The sequence below is a fragment of the Cyclopterus lumpus genome, chromosome 19 (assembly GCF_009769545.1).
Source record: "Cyclopterus lumpus isolate fCycLum1 chromosome 19, fCycLum1.pri, whole genome shotgun sequence".
Classification (NCBI taxonomy): domain Eukaryota; kingdom Metazoa; phylum Chordata; class Actinopteri; order Perciformes; family Cyclopteridae; genus Cyclopterus; species Cyclopterus lumpus.
The window spans coordinates 7,624,780-7,647,133 of NC_046984.1; the positions used below are offsets into that span (position 1 = coordinate 7,624,780).

General features: G+C 42.8%; 2 protein-coding genes across 5 annotated transcripts; both read right to left on the minus strand.

The window, feature by feature from the left end:
• Nucleotides 1-3,504: 3,504 nt before the first annotated feature.
• tut1 (terminal uridylyl transferase 1, U6 snRNA-specific) lies at nt 3,505-9,083 on the minus strand. Its single transcript, XM_034559380.1, has 10 exons — nt 8,873-9,083; nt 8,340-8,530; nt 8,029-8,232; nt 7,228-7,342; nt 6,993-7,114; nt 6,627-6,853; nt 6,400-6,509; nt 5,238-5,360; nt 5,017-5,109; nt 3,505-4,851 (listed from the first exon to the last, which is right to left on the minus strand). Exons 1-10 carry the CDS (start codon nt 8,946-8,948, stop codon nt 3,725-3,727), a joined length of 2,388 nt encoding a protein of 795 aa, XP_034415271.1. The 5' UTR covers nt 8,949-9,083; the 3' UTR covers nt 3,505-3,724.
• A 708-nt stretch (nt 9,084-9,791) lies between these two features.
• mki67 (marker of proliferation Ki-67) lies at nt 9,792-19,848 on the minus strand. Of its 4 annotated transcripts, none has more exons than XM_034558305.1 (17): nt 19,639-19,848; nt 19,086-19,188; nt 18,613-18,694; nt 18,198-18,313; nt 17,504-17,573; nt 17,299-17,374; nt 16,367-16,888; nt 15,997-16,223; nt 15,606-15,903; nt 15,183-15,295; nt 14,826-15,003; nt 14,583-14,726; nt 13,614-14,449; nt 13,281-13,326; nt 13,084-13,167; nt 11,790-12,770; nt 9,792-11,419 (listed from the first exon to the last, which is right to left on the minus strand). In XM_034558305.1, exons 2-17 carry the CDS (start codon nt 19,172-19,174, stop codon nt 10,032-10,034), a joined length of 5,250 nt encoding a protein of 1,749 aa, XP_034414196.1. In that variant the 5' UTR covers nt 19,175-19,188; nt 19,639-19,848; the 3' UTR covers nt 9,792-10,031. The 4 variants fall into 4 exon arrangements, with proteins under 4 accessions (XP_034414196.1, XP_034414199.1, XP_034414197.1 ...); XM_034558308.1 differs by having other exon boundaries at nt 9,792-10,781; nt 12,028-12,770; nt 19,639-19,844; XM_034558306.1 differs by having other exon boundaries at nt 9,792-11,416; nt 19,639-19,844.
• Nucleotides 19,849-22,354: the final 2,506 nt, after the last annotated feature.

Here is a 22,354-nt window from a genome sequence, read left to right on the forward strand (position 1 = left end):
GCTGATTTTATGGCATTAAATGTTTTGCTTAGAGTGCCGCTGTATAAGATCAGCCATGTATTAGATCATTGGTGAATCCAAAAAACGGTCATGGTTCCATTAAACGCAACGGCACACTTCATGTGGTCCAACTGGGCTCCCCGGGGAGCTCATGAAAACCCCTCTCATGTGTTGTTTATAGGGCTGTAAAAAACAATGTTTTTTTCCTTTGCCTGTCCCTAAACCCTTGTCAACTTGATTTAGGCATAAATCCCCGCTGACAGCCTCCGGTGTTGACAATAAACCAGCATTTAAAGCGTATATGACCATGCCATAAAGGCTGTGAGGGGATCGTGGTATTACACATTGATTACGGTGACCGTCTCTGAGCAATTATTGGATCAGAATTCAGACGTATATTGAAGGACAATTAGTGTGGTGCGCTTTTTTTTTAACACAACAAATGACCAAATTGATGCAAAATAACAAAATGGAACCAAAATAGGAAAATCGTGGCTTTTAACAATCCGATGGGTTGTGAAAACAAGGGGAATAACAAAACAAAAAAGGGATTAAATAATGAATAAATGATCTCCCATTCAAGAGGAACTGTCCTCTCTGTCGTAATCACCCGTTTCCAACAGCTAACGGTGGCCACCCTGAACATTGAGTTAATTCTAATCCAGTAATCAACCTCTCTGCGTTCACTCTACGGGCTGTAAAAGTCAATGACAAGAAACAACAATATGCACAAGACAAACTCATTAGCTCCCTCCACAGTTTGAAGGTAAACACTGAGAAAGTAACAGCCCCCAGATAAGGGAGAGGGCAGACAGTTAATGTGTTCACGGTCCAATGGGCTCCAGCTAATGCACTCCTGAAGAGCCGTTTGGGCCCCCACAGAGAGGAGAAGTGCTTGAGTTGCCATCAAGACCAAGATAATAGGACCAGTTTCAAAACTTTTCCTCTAAACTTGCTTACTTTGAGTACTTTGATGCAGGTGACAATGTGACTTTATTCGGTCAGAGCATGATGTTGGAAACCTTCTGACTGTAGGAACCTGCCTGCGCTCCTCAAATGGTGCTCTAAAAGCTTTTCTCCTCAACCTGTCTTCACCACTTCCATTACACATGCCGCCTATTCCAATTACAAAAGGAAGATAACGCACACATACGCTTACTAAAGTTCAGTCTGCTGTAAGAGCAATCTGCCGGGGAGAAGGTCGGACTCTTTCCTGCCATCACAGAGGGGGGGGGGATGATTAGGCATTTTTTATTCAGCCTTATCTCCAGACCCGGGGAGCCGCTAATATGAGCAGAGTGCTTTTTAGGCATGTCTGTTTGCACAGCTCAGGAGACAAAATGGGGGGTTGAGGGGCTGCCCACGACCACAGTGCGGTCATTCATGAACCCGTGCACGGCTCTAAAAGAAGCCATCGAGAGCCAGTCAACAAACAATGACACATTTCTCGTTAACCTTCATGTGACAGATCTTTTTCCGCCTTTTGTTATGGGGCATAAACACAGCTTCTTCAGTCAGTCTATAGACAATGGTTGCACGAGCCAGAGCATCGTATTAGCTCGATTGGTTTCCAAAACAGTGATGCCTTATGTGACCCCCCCCCCCCCCCCCTCAGAGGCTGATCCGCCAAGAGAAAGCAGAGGCAACCAATTACAGAAACATCCCAGCGACTGATGTATTTATGAGCGAGCTGGCAATGGCAGCTTCAGGTCATTTTGATGAATGGCGAGACAGGAGTCGAGATTGCTCGGGAAAGGTCGACGATTTGATTCAGAGCTCTCAAAGCTGCCACAAATTAGGGTGTTCAATTTATAGATGACCCTTAAAATCCTCAATGGCAAGATGAAGACGATGTCTTAGCTACTTGCCCCTCTGGGCATCAGATCATGCAGAGGGGTTGAATATGACGTCAACTTACAACATCACAAGAGATGCTGTAAACAGCTATGGAGAGTCATGTCTCAGGGGGGGTTGACTCAGGATCTCCTCTGGACAGCAATTACACAAAATAAGGAAGTGGTTGGGTTTGTCCATGCTCGGTTGTCCCATTGCCGACCACCACAATCAATTTTTAGACCGAGTACAGCAAATGAGCTCCATGGAACTTAACTGGTTGGTCATCAATACCTGATGAAACCACATTTCATCGTCATCCAGGACTTCACATGTTGCTGTGCATCTTTACAGCAATTTGACAATAGATTGTTTTCTGGATGAAGAAAGCATCAGGATGAGTGAACTACTAATGGTTTGTTTAGGCCAACAGCAAAACTCATCTCCAGTTTTGATGTCAATCACTTCTTTCTCTGGCTCAGTGTGTGTGTGTGTGTGTGAGTGAGAGAGAGAGAGAGAGAGGCTATATATCAGGCGCACCTTAAAAAAACAAGGGCTGGGATATTGAAGTAGCCGGGAGTGTCGGTGAAATAAAATGGCTGATGTTCAAGTGATGCCTTCAAAACCTCAAAAGAAGAAATGCACAGAAGAGAATGATCAGTGTCTATAGAAAAAGCCAACACGCAAACAATCCATCCAATAGTCAATCCATCAGTTACCTTTATGAAATGGTGTGCTTATGCATTTTGTACAGCTTTAAATCTTTCATAGGGTCAGCAAAAACTTTGACCTGCTGGTAGCGTTAAAAAAAGGTCAGGGTGTCCCAAGAGGCTTTAGGATTCATCCTTAGGGGACCAGGAATGCCTGGACATACAATACATCAAATAGCTCTTGAGATATTTCAATTTGAAGACCAGAAGAGCAGAGAAAGGCTGCTAGCTTGGCTAAAAATCAACAGTTCGATGTTATTCAATTAGAAGAATGATCCAATTTGACCTCAAACAAAAAGTAATACTTGGGGTCAAAATACTTTTTTGTAAAATGCTTAACAAACAGCTTGTTCGATTAAATAAACGTTGGACTAGTTAGTCCTTTCATCATATACCACAATGCTATCTTTTATTGTATAGCCACCACAGACATGGCTTGATAATGTAAACCAGCTTCAGATTAAAATGTGGTAAGCTGTCTGAAACATTTTCATCTCCATCGCCCCCTCTAACCGGCCGGCCATCTGCATTTCCCTTTAAAAGGTGAGACGAATGATGTTAATCAGCACGTGGGAGCTCTGTGCATCCCCCAGCTCCTGTTTGCTCAGCTATAATAAAGCTTTCTGCCTGCCTGAGTAATTACTCTCATATGTCTCAGGCATATGAGCAAAGACCTGACTGGATACAAGCTCCACTCAATGGCCCCTTTCTGGCAGACCAGGTTGAACCAAAGCACAGTACAATTAATGATCCTTCTTGAAAACTAAAACACCATTAAAGATGGTGCTTGGAGACAATCTAATCACAACTACTGTGTACAGAAGGAGGCGTTGTTCTACAAAGACTTGTTTTATTCACTTGAAGACGGTGTACAAATGTCTGCCACTTGAAGTTTCCCTTTAAAGTTTCATCATTTAAGAGCATTATCTTAAACAGAAAAGCACTAAAACCAAGCAAAATCTCAAACATAACAGTGGGGCTTTTTAATATCATCCTGAAACTAACAGAAAAACAGGTAGAAATGTACATGAACTTCATTCGGTCAAAGCCAACATTTACAAATATAATGGTCAATGCCTAAATCAACAATAAGCCACATCAATGCTCGTTCATGTCACACTCTAACGGGTCAAGCAGCAGTCACAACATCTTTAATTCAAAAAAAAAAAAGCAGCCCCATTTTAAGCACTACCCACTTCTTTCTCGATCAGTGTCTCTACCATCTTAGGTAGGAAGCCTTCCAGGAAATGAAAGAAGTCCTGAAAAACTCCCGTCTTGTCACTGATTGGTTCCAATTGGAGCACTGCCTTCGTGCTTTCTGTCTCACCAACCATCTGGGGCTGGACCTTGAACTCCAGAGGCTCCTTGAGCTCTGGCTCTTTTTCAATGATGTGAGCTGTGACCTTGGACTCCAGCTCCATACAGCTGCCCTCTGGCCTTGAGTCAGTGTCTTTGATCAGCTCCCTTCTCACTCTCCTCCTACCGGCCCACACCATGTGCTTTTGCCCACAGATCCAGTGAGGTAACACAGGCTTGCCCCTTTTTGCCAGTCTTGGCTTTTTCCCTTGAGGTGACTCAGAAGCTTCGCTGCCGGAGGACAGCTGCCTCTTGGCACCGACCACAGCTGCACCTTGAGGGCTGGTTTCGTTTTGGGACTCAACACTGTCACAACTGTCATTTATTGATGTGTTGAGGGAAGTGGAGGAAGTCTCCATGTCGTCGACAACTGACCCCTCGCCAAAGACGGCGTCTGTGGAGGGAGCAAGGTGACACCCGAGAACACTTTGGAAGACTCCCTCTACAGCGGAGCAGACCTTCTGAAACCACAGCAACCGGAAGCCATCTCCCGCCTTGTGCAGCTCATTACGCAGCACTAAAGGGAGCGACGCTGATTTGAAGGGGATGCTGATGGTCGGCTGCTCCGTCTTGGCCTGTGGCACCTCCCCTTGGGGGGTGAATAAGCGCACCAGCCCCCATGATTTCCCCTTGGTGGATTTGCGCTGGTACTGCAGGCTGCGGCAGTACTTGTCAGCCTCCTGGCACTCCTTCTGGAAGCTGCGCTGAGAGCGTTCATTCAGGTTTCCAGCTACGTTGTGGGAGAGATCAAAGGGGTCTAAGAGATTTAGGGGGCCCAGTTTGGGACCATGGGGCCGGGACTTGGTGGATGCTTCCTCACGCGTCGCCTGCTCCTCTTTATTCTGACTAAGGAAGTCAGTGATTGGGAGTGCACGCCCTGTCCGGAGAGAGATAACACTACCGGCGAAATCAAACTTGGCATAGAAGGTGAAGAAGCCAAAGAGCAGGGTGCCTAGACGGAGCAGACAAACACACATTTAGGGTAGGTAGTCGTCACGTAGGCATTGTTAAAGTTAGTCGCATTTAGAATATAAGGAGAAGCAAGGCAACATAAAAACACATCACTGGAAATCTCTGAATAACCAATTACACATTAGTTTGAATTGCTCTCACTTACTGAGGTCCTGTGTATTCCTGCTGGGGGGCACAGCGATAGGCTGACTCGGGAAGGTGCAGTTCCAGCCCGAAATCACACACTCTTCCTCCTCACCTTCGAAGAGATTAACACATAATGATTATTAAAACAGGTTAACCAACCTAGCATGCAGATGGCGTTCACCAGGTTGAAACCAGCAATTTACCACAAATGCTGTGCAGCTAAAGAGTAACAAGACTTACAGGCCATGTCTTTGAGCCGGTCCACTGTGGGGAAGACCGCGGGCTCACAGTTTTGCAGGAAGAAGACGATCAGCAGTGTCAGAGCGTAGTTGTTGAGCAGGGGGCCGGCGCCACTGGCATTACCTACCCGTCAAAATGAAAATGTGATTGATACAGGCATTAACATATTTGTAATGGCGTGGAGGGGCTTTGTGGCGTGTGTTCGGCTCTCTTATTCCTGCGTGATACAAAACAACAGCAGCTGAGTTACGCTGGTGTTAAAAGGGCATCGATGCCAGTGCAAAGCCAAGTACACAATGGCTGCTGTATTTGTGTACAATAATTCAGCCCTCTCTTCAATGTACAATCACCATGTCAAACAATGAAAATGATACCCAGCAAACAGACCCTGGATCTGCCCTGAATGATACAATCACATCTCTGTTGACGTATCATACAACAGTCATTTTCTCCACTTACAATATCTTATAAAATGCTGTGTGACTGCGCGTCAGTTTCAGTATCAAATGGTTTAGTTTGGTGATCCTCAAGTTCTGTTGGGTTTACACCCTGGGATGGATAGAGTGCCCTCGAACATGAATGATGGGACTCTGGCTATGATGTCATTGTCAACTTGAGCGAAAGTATGTATGTATTAAAGACTGTTGATCATTTTATTTGAAGGTAGAAAGCTTACTTCTGAAATGAGATAATCTTCTTTTTGGCACCTGGCAACACGGATCTATGCAATCACTTCAACACACGTGGATCGCAGCAGCCTCACAGGCAACCGATTCCATCTTGTTCTGATAATCAATCCGCACAGTCGCCTTGTTGAAAGCTGCACTTCATCAAAGGGAATGGAGATGATGTGTCCCAGGAGTAAAGGTAATTAGTGTGTGAGAACACTCTTGTGAAGTTTCGATTATTCAGGGGACTCTTCCGTACTATTACAACACAAAACAGAGATGTGCTTGTGCCTTTTTTTTAAGGACAGCTTCTGTGACAAAGCTCTTAAAAGCATTGTAAATCTGTGTGTTCAGACAGACCCCAACGAGATCATGAGGGGCAGGTGGAGTTCTACTGACATCTGTTGACCAAAGAATTTAACACACCAACGTTGAGTGTAAAAAAATACAAAGGTTGGTGCTTTACGTTACGCTCTATAATCATTTCATCTTACCAGCCAGCTGCTTCTGCTTGGCCCAGTAGCGGATGGTGTACGCCAGGGGTCTCAGCCTGTCCTCCATCCCTGAACACAGCTGGAGGAAGCGGGTGTTTCTGACAGCCAGTCTAGTGAGGCATATGGGATGAAAGAAAAACATATTGTAATCCGGATCGCTGTACAAGATAGACATATTTCTTGACTTTCAATGAGACACAGCATCAAGGAGAGCAACGTTGAAAGACCTGTTGTTAATGGTGATGTCTCCCTGCAGGTTGAGCTCGCGGTGATGGAACTTGACCACGGGGAGGCGGGCACTGCTGACCACGTTGACTTTGTGCACACTGGGAACACAGCGTTTAAGGATTGCGGCCACAAGGTCCAAGACCTCTACCGGAGAGGCAGTGGACAGGTCAATATCAGACAGGATGGAGTCCTCGGAGCGGCCATCGTCTGACGTGCCCTCCCCTGCCTAAAGGAAGAGGGAAGGAAAAAAGAAGGAGCAGGCTCCCTGTAAAGTTACATTATTTGGATTTAAATTGTGTATTTTCGGTACCAGTAATGGAGGTAGAAATGCACTTAAAATTACTGTGTATGTAAAAATGCCAGACCTGTTCTGAAGTGGACTTGGCCTGGAACACCTTGGTGTTTTCCAGGTCCAGGAAGAGGTCTAAGTCGCAGGAATGGATGCCGAACGTGTTCACAGATGAACCAAATGGCTGAATCTGGCTATCTGTAACCAACCCACACATAGTATTAAAAGTGAGAGAGCGACTCAATATTTTTGCACAAGTATGTTTGTGTAAGACAAGATTCCCAATGTATGGATGTTCCCAAAAAGGTCACCTGGAAAAAACTCCATGAAAACCTCTTGCAGGAGTTGAACCAGCAAGCCGCGGGCCTTCTTTTCATTTTCTCCCAGCTGAAATCGCTCTACAACATACTGCATTTGTGCATTCACCTGGAGAACAAAGGACAACGCCTTGGTAGAGACATCAAACAGCATTTTTATGATTTTATGGTTGATATACGATATATACTAAAGTATAGACCTCAACTGAGACACAAGACTCTAAAGGGCCCCAATAGCAGCTCCTTCAGGCTGTAACATGAGTTTCCATGAGGTACTTATCCAGTCAGTATATTACATAAGCAGATGGTCGTGGTCCCCAGTTTGGAGAAACAGACAGGAGTACCTGCACAGAAGCTCAGCAATATAGTGCAGTGGACGGGGACAGGAGCAAAACAATATTATAGCCTCTTTTTAAGAAAGCAGTTGTTTCATAATATTTTCACCGCTTTATGTTGCGTCAGACAAACTTATCTGTATGTTTTTTGTCATTTGAAGAGATCATAGATAACTTCCTCACTCAGTTCAGTTCCCCAAATATTCTAAATATAGCAAACACCTAAACTGATATTGATTTGTTTTAGGCGGGCCTGTTTTTAGGCAGTTTAAGTATCTAATTAGCTGCTGCCTCGTCCACAGCAGTATGTTTTCATGCTGGTACTCTCGTCCGGTGGCGTGCCGACCACCATCTGCTGGATGTAATACATCGATTACTGACAAGTACCAAACTATCCGTTTAAAGACCCACACTTTAAATTTGCATAAACCCGGTTTTATGTCAATAACGGGATGCTTACAGACAGCAACTGACACAGCTGAGGTTTGAGACGGTCGAGGGCTTGTTGGAGGTTCTGAGACGCATTCTTCTTGGGAATCAACTTGAAGTCCTTCTTTTCCCGAAGTTTGACGCGCAGCTTCAAGCCTTTCATCTGATGCTCAACACGGGACATGGTCGCCTGTATGCCGTCCGTCTCAGCAAACTGCACGATGGCGTACACACCCTGTGAGCGCAGAGCGACACATCATGGTCAAACCACATTTGGGGGGTGGGGTGTTCATCGGTCACTTTCCAGATGAGCTGCATCTCCTCTGTGAAGGACTGACTGACCTTGTCTTTGTCCATGACGACATCTGAGAGGGGCCCGAACTGCTGGAAGTACTCAGCTATGTCAGTCTGAGAGACCACCGGGTTGATGCCGCTGACGAACACGCTGTGCTGCTCCTGGGTCTTCCGGGTGGCCCGCACGGTGCTCAACGTCTGGTGCTTGCGCCCTTTCACGTGCTGCTCCACGCTTGACGCTGCAGGGACATTAGAAGATGAGCAACAGCGATACGACATCGGGGGAGAAAAACAACTCTTTAAAGAAATAGGAGTAAACCGTAGTTTGCAAACAAACCACGGAGACAAGACCTAAGTGGTCCAATGACGTCACATTAATCATCTTTGGAAATTACAGTGTAACATTAGCGCACTGTTCTGCTCATAACGTACATTGACGTTATTATTTCGGAAGGACGGAGTTAGCCGTGACGTCCGAGTTAAAGTTTCACGGTTTCTTGAGGAAAAAAAAAAAAGGCCAAGTGGAAACGTGAAGTAGAAGGTAACGTTACATCTGGCTACGTTAGCCGGCTGTGACTTACCGTTTGGTAAATGGACGTTGCACAGGGCGCAGTGAAACCCTTTCGGTGTGCTTTTTATGTCACTGTCTGCTTCCATGATGTCAAATAAACCGGCACTATAAAGCAAGAAATAAAGCAACTTCTAAAGTCTTGGGGAAAGTTCGAGGCCGACAGCTCTCCGCGCGCCACTCAAATCTCCCTCCAGCGTCGACTGTGCGTTTGTTTCGAGTCCGTCCTCCAAATGTGTCCGGGTACTACTCCTTAGTCATCACAAGGTTCCGTTGAATGTAATTTAATGTACGAGTCGATTTGAGATTCTTTGTCCCTTATTCCTCACTAATACTAAACCTGTGTGCACTGCTTTCATAGCTTATGTTACCTTTCATTTTCCAATCAGTCTTATGTTTGAATAGAAGGCATTAGATCTCAAAAGGTATATTTTGAAATTTCTAAGCAAAGGGATTAAACTTTCTATAACCTAAAACTTCAAAAAAACTAAAATAACTAGTCTATGACTTTGTTTAACTATGCTTTATGAAGCTCCATTATAAGCGTGGAGTTTTTTTTTTTACAAACCAGTGTCCATTCAACCAATTCACACATCTGCCTTACTCCTTTAAGAAATTAATGTTTAATGTATCCTGAAAATAAACCCACTTTAATTTTCGTCTTGCCGCAGCCTGTAAAAGTTCAGACCCGAGGCAACGCAATAAAGCTGTAATGAACTGTAATGAACCTCTTTTCAGTCTCATCTTCCAGCACGTGACTTAAACGCACCCCATTGATGGAGCCGTCACCAACGCACTCTGTACCAAGAACAGCTCCAGGTGTAAGAACCTCTAAATGTCAAGACATTTGGTGACTTATTCTTAGGCATATTAACCACACATGAATGTGGACAGAACACCAACAATATTCGAACAAAAAAAAATTAGTCACATTTCCCATTTTACAAAAAGAATTTAATAAAATTGTTTATGGTGGAAAAATAATTAAAACAACCAATGAACATACAACTTGTCACATCAATGGTAGAACAAGATTCCCTGCAGTATTGAAAAAGAGAAAAAAAAGAAGCAGTGCTTAAATTTTCAGTCTATAAAATGCCACACAATCTAATAAAAATGACAGGTTCAAATAGGGGAAAAAGTCATTAGGATGAAGAATATAGACAAAAGATTTATTCCTTTGCTGATCTTCCTCTTCGGGTTTTGAGCTGTGCCTCAGCCTCAATACTTTTCACCTTGCTTGTGGACGCCGTTACATCGGCGACCTTTGGCCCTTTCCTGGTTCTCTTGATGGGCTGAGCTTCAACAACTTTGTCTGAGAGATCCATCTCTTCAGTTTTGTCAGCAGCCTTTGGAACATTGTTGCTTTCTGCGTCGACTTGGCCTCCCAGTTTTGATTTTTTACCTCGAACTGCCTTCACAGGTGTTACTTGTGGAATTTCAAAGACTGCTTTCCCCTTGACGGATCTTTTGAACGTTTTTGTGTCTTCAACAGGCCCGCCGCTTAAATCCTCAGCGGCCACCGTGGCGTCAATTGCTGGAGGCTTTGCTGCTGCCCGTCTGCCCCTCTTGGCTGGCTCTACTGAAGTAGACGTAGGCTCTGAAACCTGGACTGTGGATTCTGCATTAGTCTCCTCAAGGGGAAGGGCTGCGCCTCGACGGGCTTTCTTCACTGGAATGGCTTGTGAAACCTCGTTTTTCACTGAGGTTTTTGCCCCTCTTGCCCTGCTCTGTTTCATGACTGGAGCTTCTGGCTCAGAGTTCTTCTCAAGTCCATCTGTGGCATTGACAGCTGGGACCTCTTGGACCTCAGTGGTTTTACACCCTCTCCTTGGTTTTGCAGCCTGTGGCGCTTCAGCCTCCTCTGGGACGACCATTTCAATGGCTTGGACGTCACTTGGTTCTCCATGGCTTTGCTCTGCCTTCTTGGATCTCCTTAATTTTTTAGCCGGCTCCTGGGATTTGGTCGTCTCAACTGATGCAGATTCTAGCTTTTCTTCTTCCTGCTTTGCATTTCTTCCCCTCTTAGCCCTGACTAGAGGCTGCTGCTTGGTCTCCACAGTGACAACTGCGTCTTCTGCCACCTCAGTTTGTTCAACCGTAACAGGTTTGGGCTTTCTCCCTCTTCTGGGTTTTTCTGCAGGAAGAGACTCAGCACCCACAACTTCATTAAGCTCTGGCTCTGGTTGAGGCGGCTTAACAGGTGTTGGTTTAGTTTGTCTCCCTCTGGCGGGCTTCGCGACAGCTTCCTCCTCAGTGGGTGCAGAATCATTTTCAGCGGGTGGTGCCGTAGCTTCAGTTTTCTTCCCTCTTCTTCCTCTGACTGGAGTAGGGACGACAGCGTCGTCGGCTGTCTCCTGTTTATCTTCTGCCAAGTTAAACTCCATTAGTTTTGCCCTTCTGCCTCGACCAGATTTCTTCGGAACGGCAGCATCCATTTCTGTGACCACTTCAGGTAGGCTCTCAGTTACGGGAGCCTGAGGAGCTGTTTCCATGGCAGCTGATGACTTATTTTTATCACTTCTGTGCGCCACACTGCAGACTTCGCTTTCCTCTGCTTCTAAAAATAGGAGAAAACAAAAAGAAATATTATCTCTGCATTTAGAGTAGTCAAACAATATGAAAATAACTGATCAGTTAAATACAAGTTTAAAAGTCTAGATTTGGGCATTTACCAACAACATTAATATTGTAAAAACACTTTGGGTCAAATGTATGAAACAGTTTGTAAAGTATCTGCTTTATGAAGAGCTAACTCAAATGGTCTTGCTTTGGTTAATGGAAGACAAACGCTAACCCTCACAGGAATGAAAAACACATTTAACATATTCCTTCACTTTTACATGTGTTGCATGGAGTCAGAAACAATTTAAGTGATTCAGTTTAAACCAATACCATGACAGCAGAAAAACACAAGAAAGTTGACGCACCTTTTGTCATGTCAGCTTGGGGAACATCCTCATTTTGAGAACTAGGCACATCTTGCTGCTCCATGGCCGATTTCTCAGGTTGTTTAGCTTTTCTCCCTCGCTTGGGCTTTACAGCAGACTTCTCCAGAGGCGCTACACTGTCGCTTGCCTCATGGCTGACATCAACTGGGGGACTCTGTTGACTCTCAGGTTCTGGCACTATTTCAGCTTGCTCTTCAGAAGCTTGGCTTTGCTCTGCCTTCTTGGTTCTCCTTAATTTTTTAGCCGGCTCCTGGGATTTGGTCGTCTCAACTGATGCAGACTCTAGCTTTTCTTCTTCCTGCTTCGCATTTCTTCCCCTCTTAGCCCTGACTGGAGGCTGCTGCTTGGTCTCCACAGCGACAACTGCGTCTTCTGCCACCTCAGTTTGTTCAACCGTATCAGGTTTGGGCTTTCTCCCTCTTCTGGGTTTTTCTGCAGGAAGAGACTCTGCACCCACAACTTCATTAAGCTCTGGCTCTGGTTGAGGCGGCTTAACAGGCGTTTGTTTAGTTTTTCTCCCTCTGGGGGGCTTCGTGACAGCTTCCTCCTCAGTGGGTGCAGAATCATTTTCTGCTATTGGAGACGTTTGGTCACTCTCAGCTTCAGTGGAGATCTCAGTCACCGGTGCGGATTCCAAAGCTTTCTCTGGTGCCATTTCAGGTTGATCATCAGAGGGGCTTCCCTGAGACTTTGCATTTCTGCCTCTTGTCGTCTGTCTAACAGAGGGTGGTGCTGTAGCTTCGGTTTTCTTCTCTCTTCTTCTCTTGACTGGAGTAGGGACGACAGCTGCGTCACAGTCTTCTGCTGCGTCAGCCACAAGAGATTCTACTGGTTTCTCATTGTCAGGCTCTGTGGCAGTTGTGTCCATTTCTGTGACTTTGATCATAGCAGCTTCCACGTCAGGCTTGTCTTCAGATAACTTCAAGCGGTCATCAACGACAACTTCATTTGCATCCGCTTCTGGAATAAGACAAAAACAAATTATACAGATAAATAAGAGAATACTAGGAAAAGTAGCTGTGGTAGTTTTTAGTAGTTGCAATATTTGCATCAGGTTTCAGGCATGTTCTAACAATAGCAAGTACCAAACAGTCCAACAACTTCTATTCGGACAAAGATTACTTTAAAATATATGTTTTTAGAGCAGACTTTGCATATCTTGATGTATGCTGACGTTTTTCAGAAAACATCTGAGTTCATGTTCTCACATTTACTATTATCTAATTCCAAGTAATAGTTAAACCAATGAAAAGAGAAATATTAGTCCACATACCCATTTCTATGTCAACTTGGGGAACATCATTAACCACATCTGTTGGCACATCGTCTTGTGGCTCCTCGTGGGCAAAGAAGAGTTCTTTAAAAAGGAAGAGAAGACAATAAAATCACCAACCAGCTCATCAATGAAATGCAGTTTACATAACCACCCTAAGTAATGTATTACTGCAACACATTTCTTATCAGACTAACCTTTTGCTATGTCTTCATCACAATCCAGAGGCGCGTGGTCTGCAACCTGCAAAAAAGATAAACAATTTAGACAATCAGCACTCACTTAAAGCACACAAAACCAAACGTCTTGTAAAGGTTAGTGGAATTCATATTGTTGATCTGTGGCTACAGATTATTCTCTACTCTTTAACATGCTCCACTCTGAGTGTACCTGACACTCATGCTTGAGCTTTTCATGAAAATCTTGGTTTTTCATATTCAATCAAATGGCTTCCTGTCATGTAAAGGAGTTGCTGACATTTACAATATTAATTAAGAAGCTTTTGGCAATGTCATTGTTTTGGCAATTACCTCATTTATCTCTGGTTGTACTGAGGGTTCAGTCAGTTGCTCCACCGGTGCACTACTGCTCAGCCTCGGAGTTTTCACAAGTCTCGTAATACCGAAGTTCTCCTCAACCGGTTCGCCCTTTTCTTTGGGAGTTTTCATGAGCCTCTTCAAACCAACCATATCTTCAACTGGAGCACTTTTCTTCTTGGGTGTCTTTGATACTCTCTTGCCTTCTGTGAGACATACCAATGGGGAGCTCTTGACGTTTTCAGCTGGCATGTCTCTTTTTTCAGAGAGGTCTTCTGGTTCTTGCATGTGTGCTGGTGCCGTACCAGCCTCTAGAGCTTTGGGAGCTTCCAGAGGTTCTTTAAGCTCAGCCTCCAGTTGTGGAGTGTTACAAACTCTCTCCACTTCAGTGAGACACTCTTGTTCAGGCTTCTGTTTGGGAGTAGTCAGAAGTTCCACTTTGATGTCCTCTACAGGTTCATCCTCCTGCCTCGGAGTAGTCATCATCCTCTTCACTCCGGTGAGACACTCTTGTTTTTCTGGCTTCTGCTTCGGAGTTTTCAAAATCTTCCCTCTCAGGTCCTCAATAGGCTCTGCTTTCTGTCTCGGCGTCTTCATTATCCTTTTCACTCCAGTGAGACATTCCGGTAATTGTGGCTTCTGTTTGGGAGTGGTTACAGAGGTCGTCTTCAAATCGGTGTTCTTCTGTTCGCTAGAATCATCCACGGCAGGGCCGTCGCTAACAATGCTGGATTCTTGATCATTATCAAAGAGGCGTTGGACTGCCTCGCTATTGTAGCTTCTGTCTTTTATTGTAGATGAAACAGTCAGTGGAGACACCATCATTTCACCTGTGAAACAAGTCACATGTTTAACATTACATTTCCCAACCGGCTTAATCTGACAAAGCCCGTAGACTGAGTGAGTATGCAGAATACATATCCCAGCAATCAGATCTCCCCTATAAACAACACCCGACTGTACCCGTCTCCTCTGGCGTGTTCAACACGGATGGTTCAGCCACAGACGTGCCCAGACCTCCCACTTGTGTTTTTGGGGCATTGTTCTGGTCGATTACAGATGTCTTCGTCCCTTCATTTCCAGGGGTTTTTAACATTTCAGAAATTCCTGAAAACACAACATAAGCATAAACAATATTGAGAGTCCAAATGACATTACCAGAAAATAAAAAAAGTTCCCATTTGTTGATGGCAAATAGTCAATTACCTGTCAAGTCCTCATCCATCTTCATGTGCTTTTGTAAGAGAGCAATATTGTTGACCAGTTTTGGTGCAGCACCAGTTGGATGTACGACTGTTTGTTTGTGAGCTCTGCCCACAACAATGGTAACCGGTGAATCTGCATGCCCAGTGGTGACATGGCCTTTGAGGTTTCTTGCAGGGGTCTGAGAAGGACATTGAGTCTATAGTTTAAAAAAAGGTAACTATACCAACATCACATAATGACATACACCCATTACAGTAACAGCTGTTTTATCTTGACAGTCGCCACAAGACAAAAAGTAGGTAGTTGGTACAGTGATATGATGATGTACCCTGTAATCCGTACAGGGTCGTTCTTTACCTGTGGTTTGGAGACAGTCTTTATTGTCTTCTTGGCAACCGTTTTTTTAGCTGGCGCAGCCACTTGAGCCTTAGTTTGTCCAAATCTCACAATGTCTGCCCAAGAATTTTTGACTGCAAAGACACCAAAAGTCCCAAATATTAAACAAACATCGACCGCATTATCCGTTTACAGTTTCTCATTTTAAAAACCATATATGACAGACAGATGAAATAAGATGTGCTGAAGCCAACCTATGTGATAAAACAATGGTAAACATGATTGGATGGCTTTCAGCGTTGCTCTTTACACGTCATTCTGCACATCAAGGACAACATTGACATTTTTTGGAAACGATGATGTTTTCTATGGATGATACAGTTCAAGGAACAAAGACAACGTTTCTAATATAAGCTACATTATGCATTTCAGGCTCCGACGTACCTTTCATAGATGCCCGTGAAATGCCACTTCTGCGTAATACTTTTACGGCACTCTTTGCTTGACTTGGAGTCTCCCACGAGGTGCTCCTCCTTCTCAGGGGAGTGGCAGTGACAAACACCTGTTCGGTAACACCATCGTCTGCAATTGGAGATGGTGTGCTGATCTGTGACACAGAGAAGCGCCCTTGTACAGTGGGAGACCTTCCCCTTGATGGAGATGGGCTCTTCTTTACAGGAGTTGCAGCCTTGGGAGAAGGGGACCTGGATTTTGGTGACGCATTCTTGGAACCTTTTTTGCCCTGCAAAAGATCCATTTAAAAAAAAAATGATGGGATGGCTTACAAATATATGCGTGGACAATGACTACTCAAGTAGTTGGACCCAAGTCTTACCTGGAGCAAGCCAATGGCTGATGTGCGCCTGAGGAGTGACTGTTTTGCATCAGAAACACTTCTGCGCGGCGTAGCTCCTTTACAGAGAGGAGAGTCAGGAGGCAGACGTTTGTCAAACAACTCAGGACACAGGAAACCTCCAAAGGAAACCCGTTTCCTCTTCATCTGTGATGTGGGCAAGTCGTTCGACAGTTCTTCGCGTTTACGTTTTTTGGACATCTCTTTCACTAAGAAAATAATTCAAAACATCATTGTATGTCAATAACAACCAAACGCATGTGACCATAACATGCTTAAATAATTACTGTAATTGGGTTAATACTCTTCACAAATTCAAGGAGAAACAATATAGTATTACAGTCTTTCTTACCCGTTTCAACTTTCCCTGAGTTCCTTGGTGATGCTCGTCTCACGGGGGATTTGGGCGTTGCAGAAATTTGCTCTACAACCTCACATGGACTAAACCTCTGGGGGGGTGTACGGCTTCTCTTCTGGGGTGAAGTTACTTCAGACTGGTCAGCATTTTCAGCTTCAGGTATGGCCATCTCAGTGGGAGGAACCTGGAAGGACGTCCCTTGCTTCTTCACAGCCTCCTCCATGGTTTCGTCAGCGATAGAAGAGACTTCAGCTTCATCCTTCGGAGTGATTTTGTCTTCTGTGTAAATGACAGGCTTTTGTGGAGTGCAAAACTTCGAGGAAGGTGTTTGCAGCACACTGGCAGATGATTTACGAGGGGTCTTGACATCCAGGGATTTTTTTATCATTTGATACAGATCGTTGAAGGGGGAGGCGGTCTTGCTCTGCAGCAGGCCATCCTCCTCCTTGACCTCCACAGTTTTCTCCAGGGGTCGCTGGATGTTTTCATGGTTAGTTCCATCTTTAAGATGAGGGTCTTACAATAAGAAACAACAAAAAAATGTGAGAGACTGTAGATACAAGAAAAAGATACAGGCATCAAATCCATTAAAAAGGTAACGGAGTGGGCTGGGACAGGAAGACAGAGCAAATTGTTGTTTTACTATTGGCAGATGTTTAATTCACTGAACTAAATAACAATCCCTTGAATTATGTCAATTGTCTGTTTGATAGGACTTGAATATACTCAAATTCATGGTTCTGGACTTATCTAAAATTCAACGCCATGGTTTATCGCCATTTTCAAAACATTTGTTATTCTATCAGGTTTAATAACCTGCAACAGGAATACCAATTCTGGGAATGCACACCGACTGTTAATTGTGGAACATTATCTTGAAATATTAAACTAAAATCTTTAATTCAGAAATATCAGAAGTGTCTCACCTGTGGAGACTTCAGAGATCCTTTTTTCTCCAAGTTCAGTGGAAGGGGCGTCTCCCACTTGTTGATTTTGAAGAACCTAGACATGAGACACTTTTGTTAACATACGTATAAGATAGTCAAAGTATCAGCAGTGTAGGCAAAAATCAAGACATTGGAAAAGCCATGCTTTTCTAGTGATAAAAAATAATAATAACGGGTTAATTACTTTGAAGGTTTTAGTTTTGCCTCCTATCGAAGACCTCTTCTTTGGTGTGGGTGCTGGAGGGTACTCAAACCTAAAATGACAAACAAAATGTAAATACAACATAATTTACATCAGATATGAATGTGGTAACATCTGGGAAATTAGACCATGGCGTTCCCATTTAAAAAATAATGTGTTGCGTTTAAATACATACTGCCTGTGATGTGCTTTGGGAAGCACAGGCAAATAGGAGTTGAAACCATCAAGAAAAAGAATGGTGAATGTGGGGAGACATAACTGTAAAACTCTTGGAGATAAATAGAAAGACCAATTGCAGCTGGTAAGATATATTTAAACATCACATTAATTATGGAAATAAAAACAGTGCCAGGTCTGGTGGTAGCAGATGATGCTCAAACCTTTCAGTTAGCGGAGTAGATGGGGAAATTCAGATTAAGTAGCGTCTGTTCTAGCATGAGTAAACACTGTACAAAGTGTAGCAGCAACTGATTTGATTTAAATGCATTTCCATTTCTTGATCAAATTTACCAGGGTACAAATAAAGCTTCAATAAACAAGCATGATAATATATTTTTGTTAAAGGGATGCTCTCTAAGATCATAGTACTTAAGTGCAAATGCTGACACTAACAAACTAATTTGGTGACTGTTGAAGGCAAAAGTCGACGGCAAATAAATGTTCCCTTCACACTCACCTGAAAGAACGGTCAATAACAGTTATCACATCGCCGTGCTTCAAACGCTCAGATTGCTGCAAAGCCTCTCCGTTGACACGGGTTGGATTCACTGAGCTCAAATTTGTCAAAATTATCTGGGAGAAGAGAAGAAAAAAACACAAGCATCACCATAAACAGTCTGTCTAAGTAGCTCAAAGCAGAGTATCAGTGTCAGCTAGGCTATTACTTTTTACCTCATACATATACACACATATACATATATATAATTCCATGTAGTGAAATCACAAGTGATTTAAGGATGGACAAAATTAACATTGTGATGACCAAAATATGAAAGACAGAGACTTCAGTAACAATTCCTGATAATCCAATTAAATTAAACACCGTTTGTGTGACACAAGTCAGTGTAGTCATGTTCTAAATGAGTCTTTACCTCTTTATTTTCATTAAAGTCAATTCTGCAATGCTCCTTGGAGACTTGAGGAAGCTGAATACGGATGTCGCAGTCAGGCTTCCTGTAAGACCACAAAGAAACAAAATGTCAATAAAAATAAACATGTTAGTTGAAATGTAACTTGGTTTACATGCAATTGGTGTTTGAATATATATAGTGAGAAGTTGTATTTGGTGCAAGAGCAGGAGCAGACATGCTACCAGATGCGGACGTCATCAGTAGATGACCCGCCTCCAGACCATGTTGGGTTTTATAGCACAGCTCAACATGGCTACACAGTAAACGTGGGCTCCAACAGCAGGCGGATTTCATTTTAGTGTGCATGCGTTAGTGCTTAACATATACGTCCCAATATAAAAACCGAAAGAGATGTAATCTTGAAATAACTAAAGTTACACATGACATGGCAAACTAACATTATATCCGCCAAATGCAATTCTTAGTACGCTCACCTTCCAAACAAGCATGTGGCAGTAAGAGGAAACTCGGTCCCATCTCCTCCACTCCTCTTAATCACGACTATTTTCCCATGCAGTGGCATTTTCGTAACGTTACCTGGAACATGAACAAAAACGACTTCCTGTTACCGTTAAATACACAACGCTCATTTTGAATAGAGAATAGTTATTTTAGCGGCCTTCTGGAAACATGAAGGCCAACGGAAAGTCTGCGATAAACACAATTTCTATACTTAAAGATATCTTAAACGATTAGACATTAGCTAACTGTTGGCTATCGTTGCAACTCAGCAGGTCGCTATTCTTGTAAAGTTAAAACACCCCCCACGTGCAATGTCGCCACGTTGGTACGGTTACAATAACTGTTATAATCTTTTTAAATTGATGTCAAAGTAGAACATACTACTAAGACACGTTTATAGAAACTAACGTTAAACGTGTAGTTAGCTTAACTCTAACTAACGGACGTTATGTGGCCTGAGATTAAACTGACTTTACACATTAAAAACACAACATTTGTAACGTTAGTTAGGCGTTGTGGTCTTACCTGGAAGTCCGCTCAAAGAAACGTCAACTTCTGGAAATCCATACACATCAAGCAGGATGCGACAAAGATAACTTTTACTACGATATCATATCAGACTAAACGTGCCGACGTCCTACCATGCCTTACACTGTACTAATAGTTAACGTATGCTACCTCGTACAGCCGGGCCTTGACTTTACTCGCCGCTTCCAGATACATGCCGTGGTATCACTCCGCCATACTACAAACACACAGTAAACCTTAAAAATGACAACGATGAACTGCCGTTTTGGGACACAATACATAATATGTGGGTTTTAAATAACAATGTTTTACACTTTTTCGTTCCCATCATAAACTATAACCCGAGTTTACATGAAAGGGACTATTTTGTTTACGAATTTGGCGGAACAATCTTCCTTCGGTAAAGGGAATCTGATTTGAAAATGTTTGAAATTTTGCGCGAAGGATTCTGATTGGTTGACACGTCACTATTCGACAAGAAGGCGGGGCATAAGGTTTCTCCTGGTCCGATCATTGCGCTTCAGCTGTTGGCACTTTTAATGTTATAAACATATATATATATTTTTTTTTAGAAGATATTTTTCATAAACGTCAACAGACTAGAATGGATCTTCTGTTTCATGGGTTTAACATTCATGATATTAAAGTATTGAGTAGCTATTATTCTTACTCTTTTTGTTGTACATAATCATAATGGACTGTTTTCACACATGGCATTTTGACATTTCACGTCCGCAAAAAAATATAATAGCTGTATACAGGTGTAAATAATAATATCATAAAGGCTGTTTTTCTGTTCAAACTGAAGGGTCGCAGCATTATGTATAGCTTACTGGTTTATTGGTTTGGCTTACTTACAGCCATCTATAATATTATTAGTTCCAGCTCTGAATTTCTATGATATTTTAACATTTTGGCACCAAAAGAAATCATAGGCTTACTTGCAATTATATGTGCCCAAAATATGTCTGTTATATATGTCTGTATATGTCCATTACAGCCCTAAAGTCAAATTTAAATGTGTCTGCTTGGGCCTAATTCACGCCATCAAGTAATTGGTTTTGACACCAACTCCAGCAGTGAGAACAATATTTCCAGAAATAATCTGTGTACTGTGCAGGGGTGTTTGTAGGATTCAAAGAAAGGGGGGGGGGGGCTAGCCCCAAGGAATGTGAATTTGTGAATGTGTGCACATTTTTCTTGGGGCCCCTGATATCCATTGTTTGCGACAGTTCATAGATTGGTTCAATCAGAAGGAGTGTGATAATACAAGAGACAGAATTTCAGGGTCATAGTGATATTTTATGCTAATTTGGACACTATCACTCAGATAAAGATGAACTAGTTCATTGTCAAATATACCATTTAATGGAAAAAAAATATTCTAATAATCTATATTAATGCAAAGAATAGAGAGATGTCGATAGTTATTTCTAGTATTTCGAATTTGCTCGTTCACACTCGCTCAATGGAGACAGTTTCTAACTTCCTTTTCATTTGCCTCAAGTAAACCTGAATGTAAGCAGGTAACAGTTGTTAACAACTATAGACAGACACAATCTGTAACTACCTGGACTTACAGGTCACTCGTATGTGTATGTTATATCATATTAATATACTGAATTGTATGAATAAGATGTCCTTATTGTGTCAGTGTTGGAATAAATATTTAATATTTAACTACAAAGTAGTAATGCGTGTTTGAATCATACTGGGATGTTTGCTGAAATTGATTCAATGGCCCTACCAAAAAAAGATCCCACCAGCCGCCACTGCTTAAACATGATTTACATTATATTTCACCGCTTAATCTATAGGACTACACAAATGGATCTTGATTATTACATTTTGGGTATTCAAATATTATTTTGAAGGACACCAATCCAAAAATATTCCATTACAAGTAAAAGTGTTTCTCAGTTAAATGTATTGGAAGAATAAAAGGTGTTCACTCTGCCCCCACTTCGCTCCTGCAGATCACAAGCAACATTTCTCCACCTTTCCCTTAATTTCTAAGGAAGTTTCAAGATGATGCTCCTCATAATGGATGGTCGGTCCAGTTCCTTCATGTGCATCATTTGCTCCGTTAGATTTGAGCATCCTCGAAGAAAGAGAGAGAAGGATTTTAAGGCTTTAAGATCTTCACTTTTAACAGGTGTCCTGTGCACTATATATACACAGTACAGCTAAGCCTCATACAATAATCTGTAAATCCAGCCCAAGCCTGGTTCTGGATATACAGTTTCTGATGTCATTGTTTCTCTCTACATTCTATTGTACTGTTGTAAAACTGAGTCTGTGTACATGTTGCTCATTACAGGGTAATGGCAATTGCTAAAACAGTCTGCAAACTCACTCTTTTATACCGCAAAACCCCAGAGTGTACCATTTTGCGTATGGCTGCTTTACTGCTTGTGAATAAACTGTTGTAAATACCCTTGTCTGATAATTACCTCAGTTTCTGTGATAAGGTCAAATATTCGTGGACATTTTATTACAGCACAGATGACTGATGATGAAGATACTGTATCTATAGGCAATGTCGTATGATGTATGCACAAGCAAACATTCTCTCACGCAGGTTTAGTATGTGTCCAGATTGAGTGAAGATGTCTCTGTTTAGAGCACATTGCACACCTCTCTACACTGCACACTTGTGGTCTAATTACAAAAAAGCAAGCTTACAGAAACTTCAAGTAGATTATAATGATGC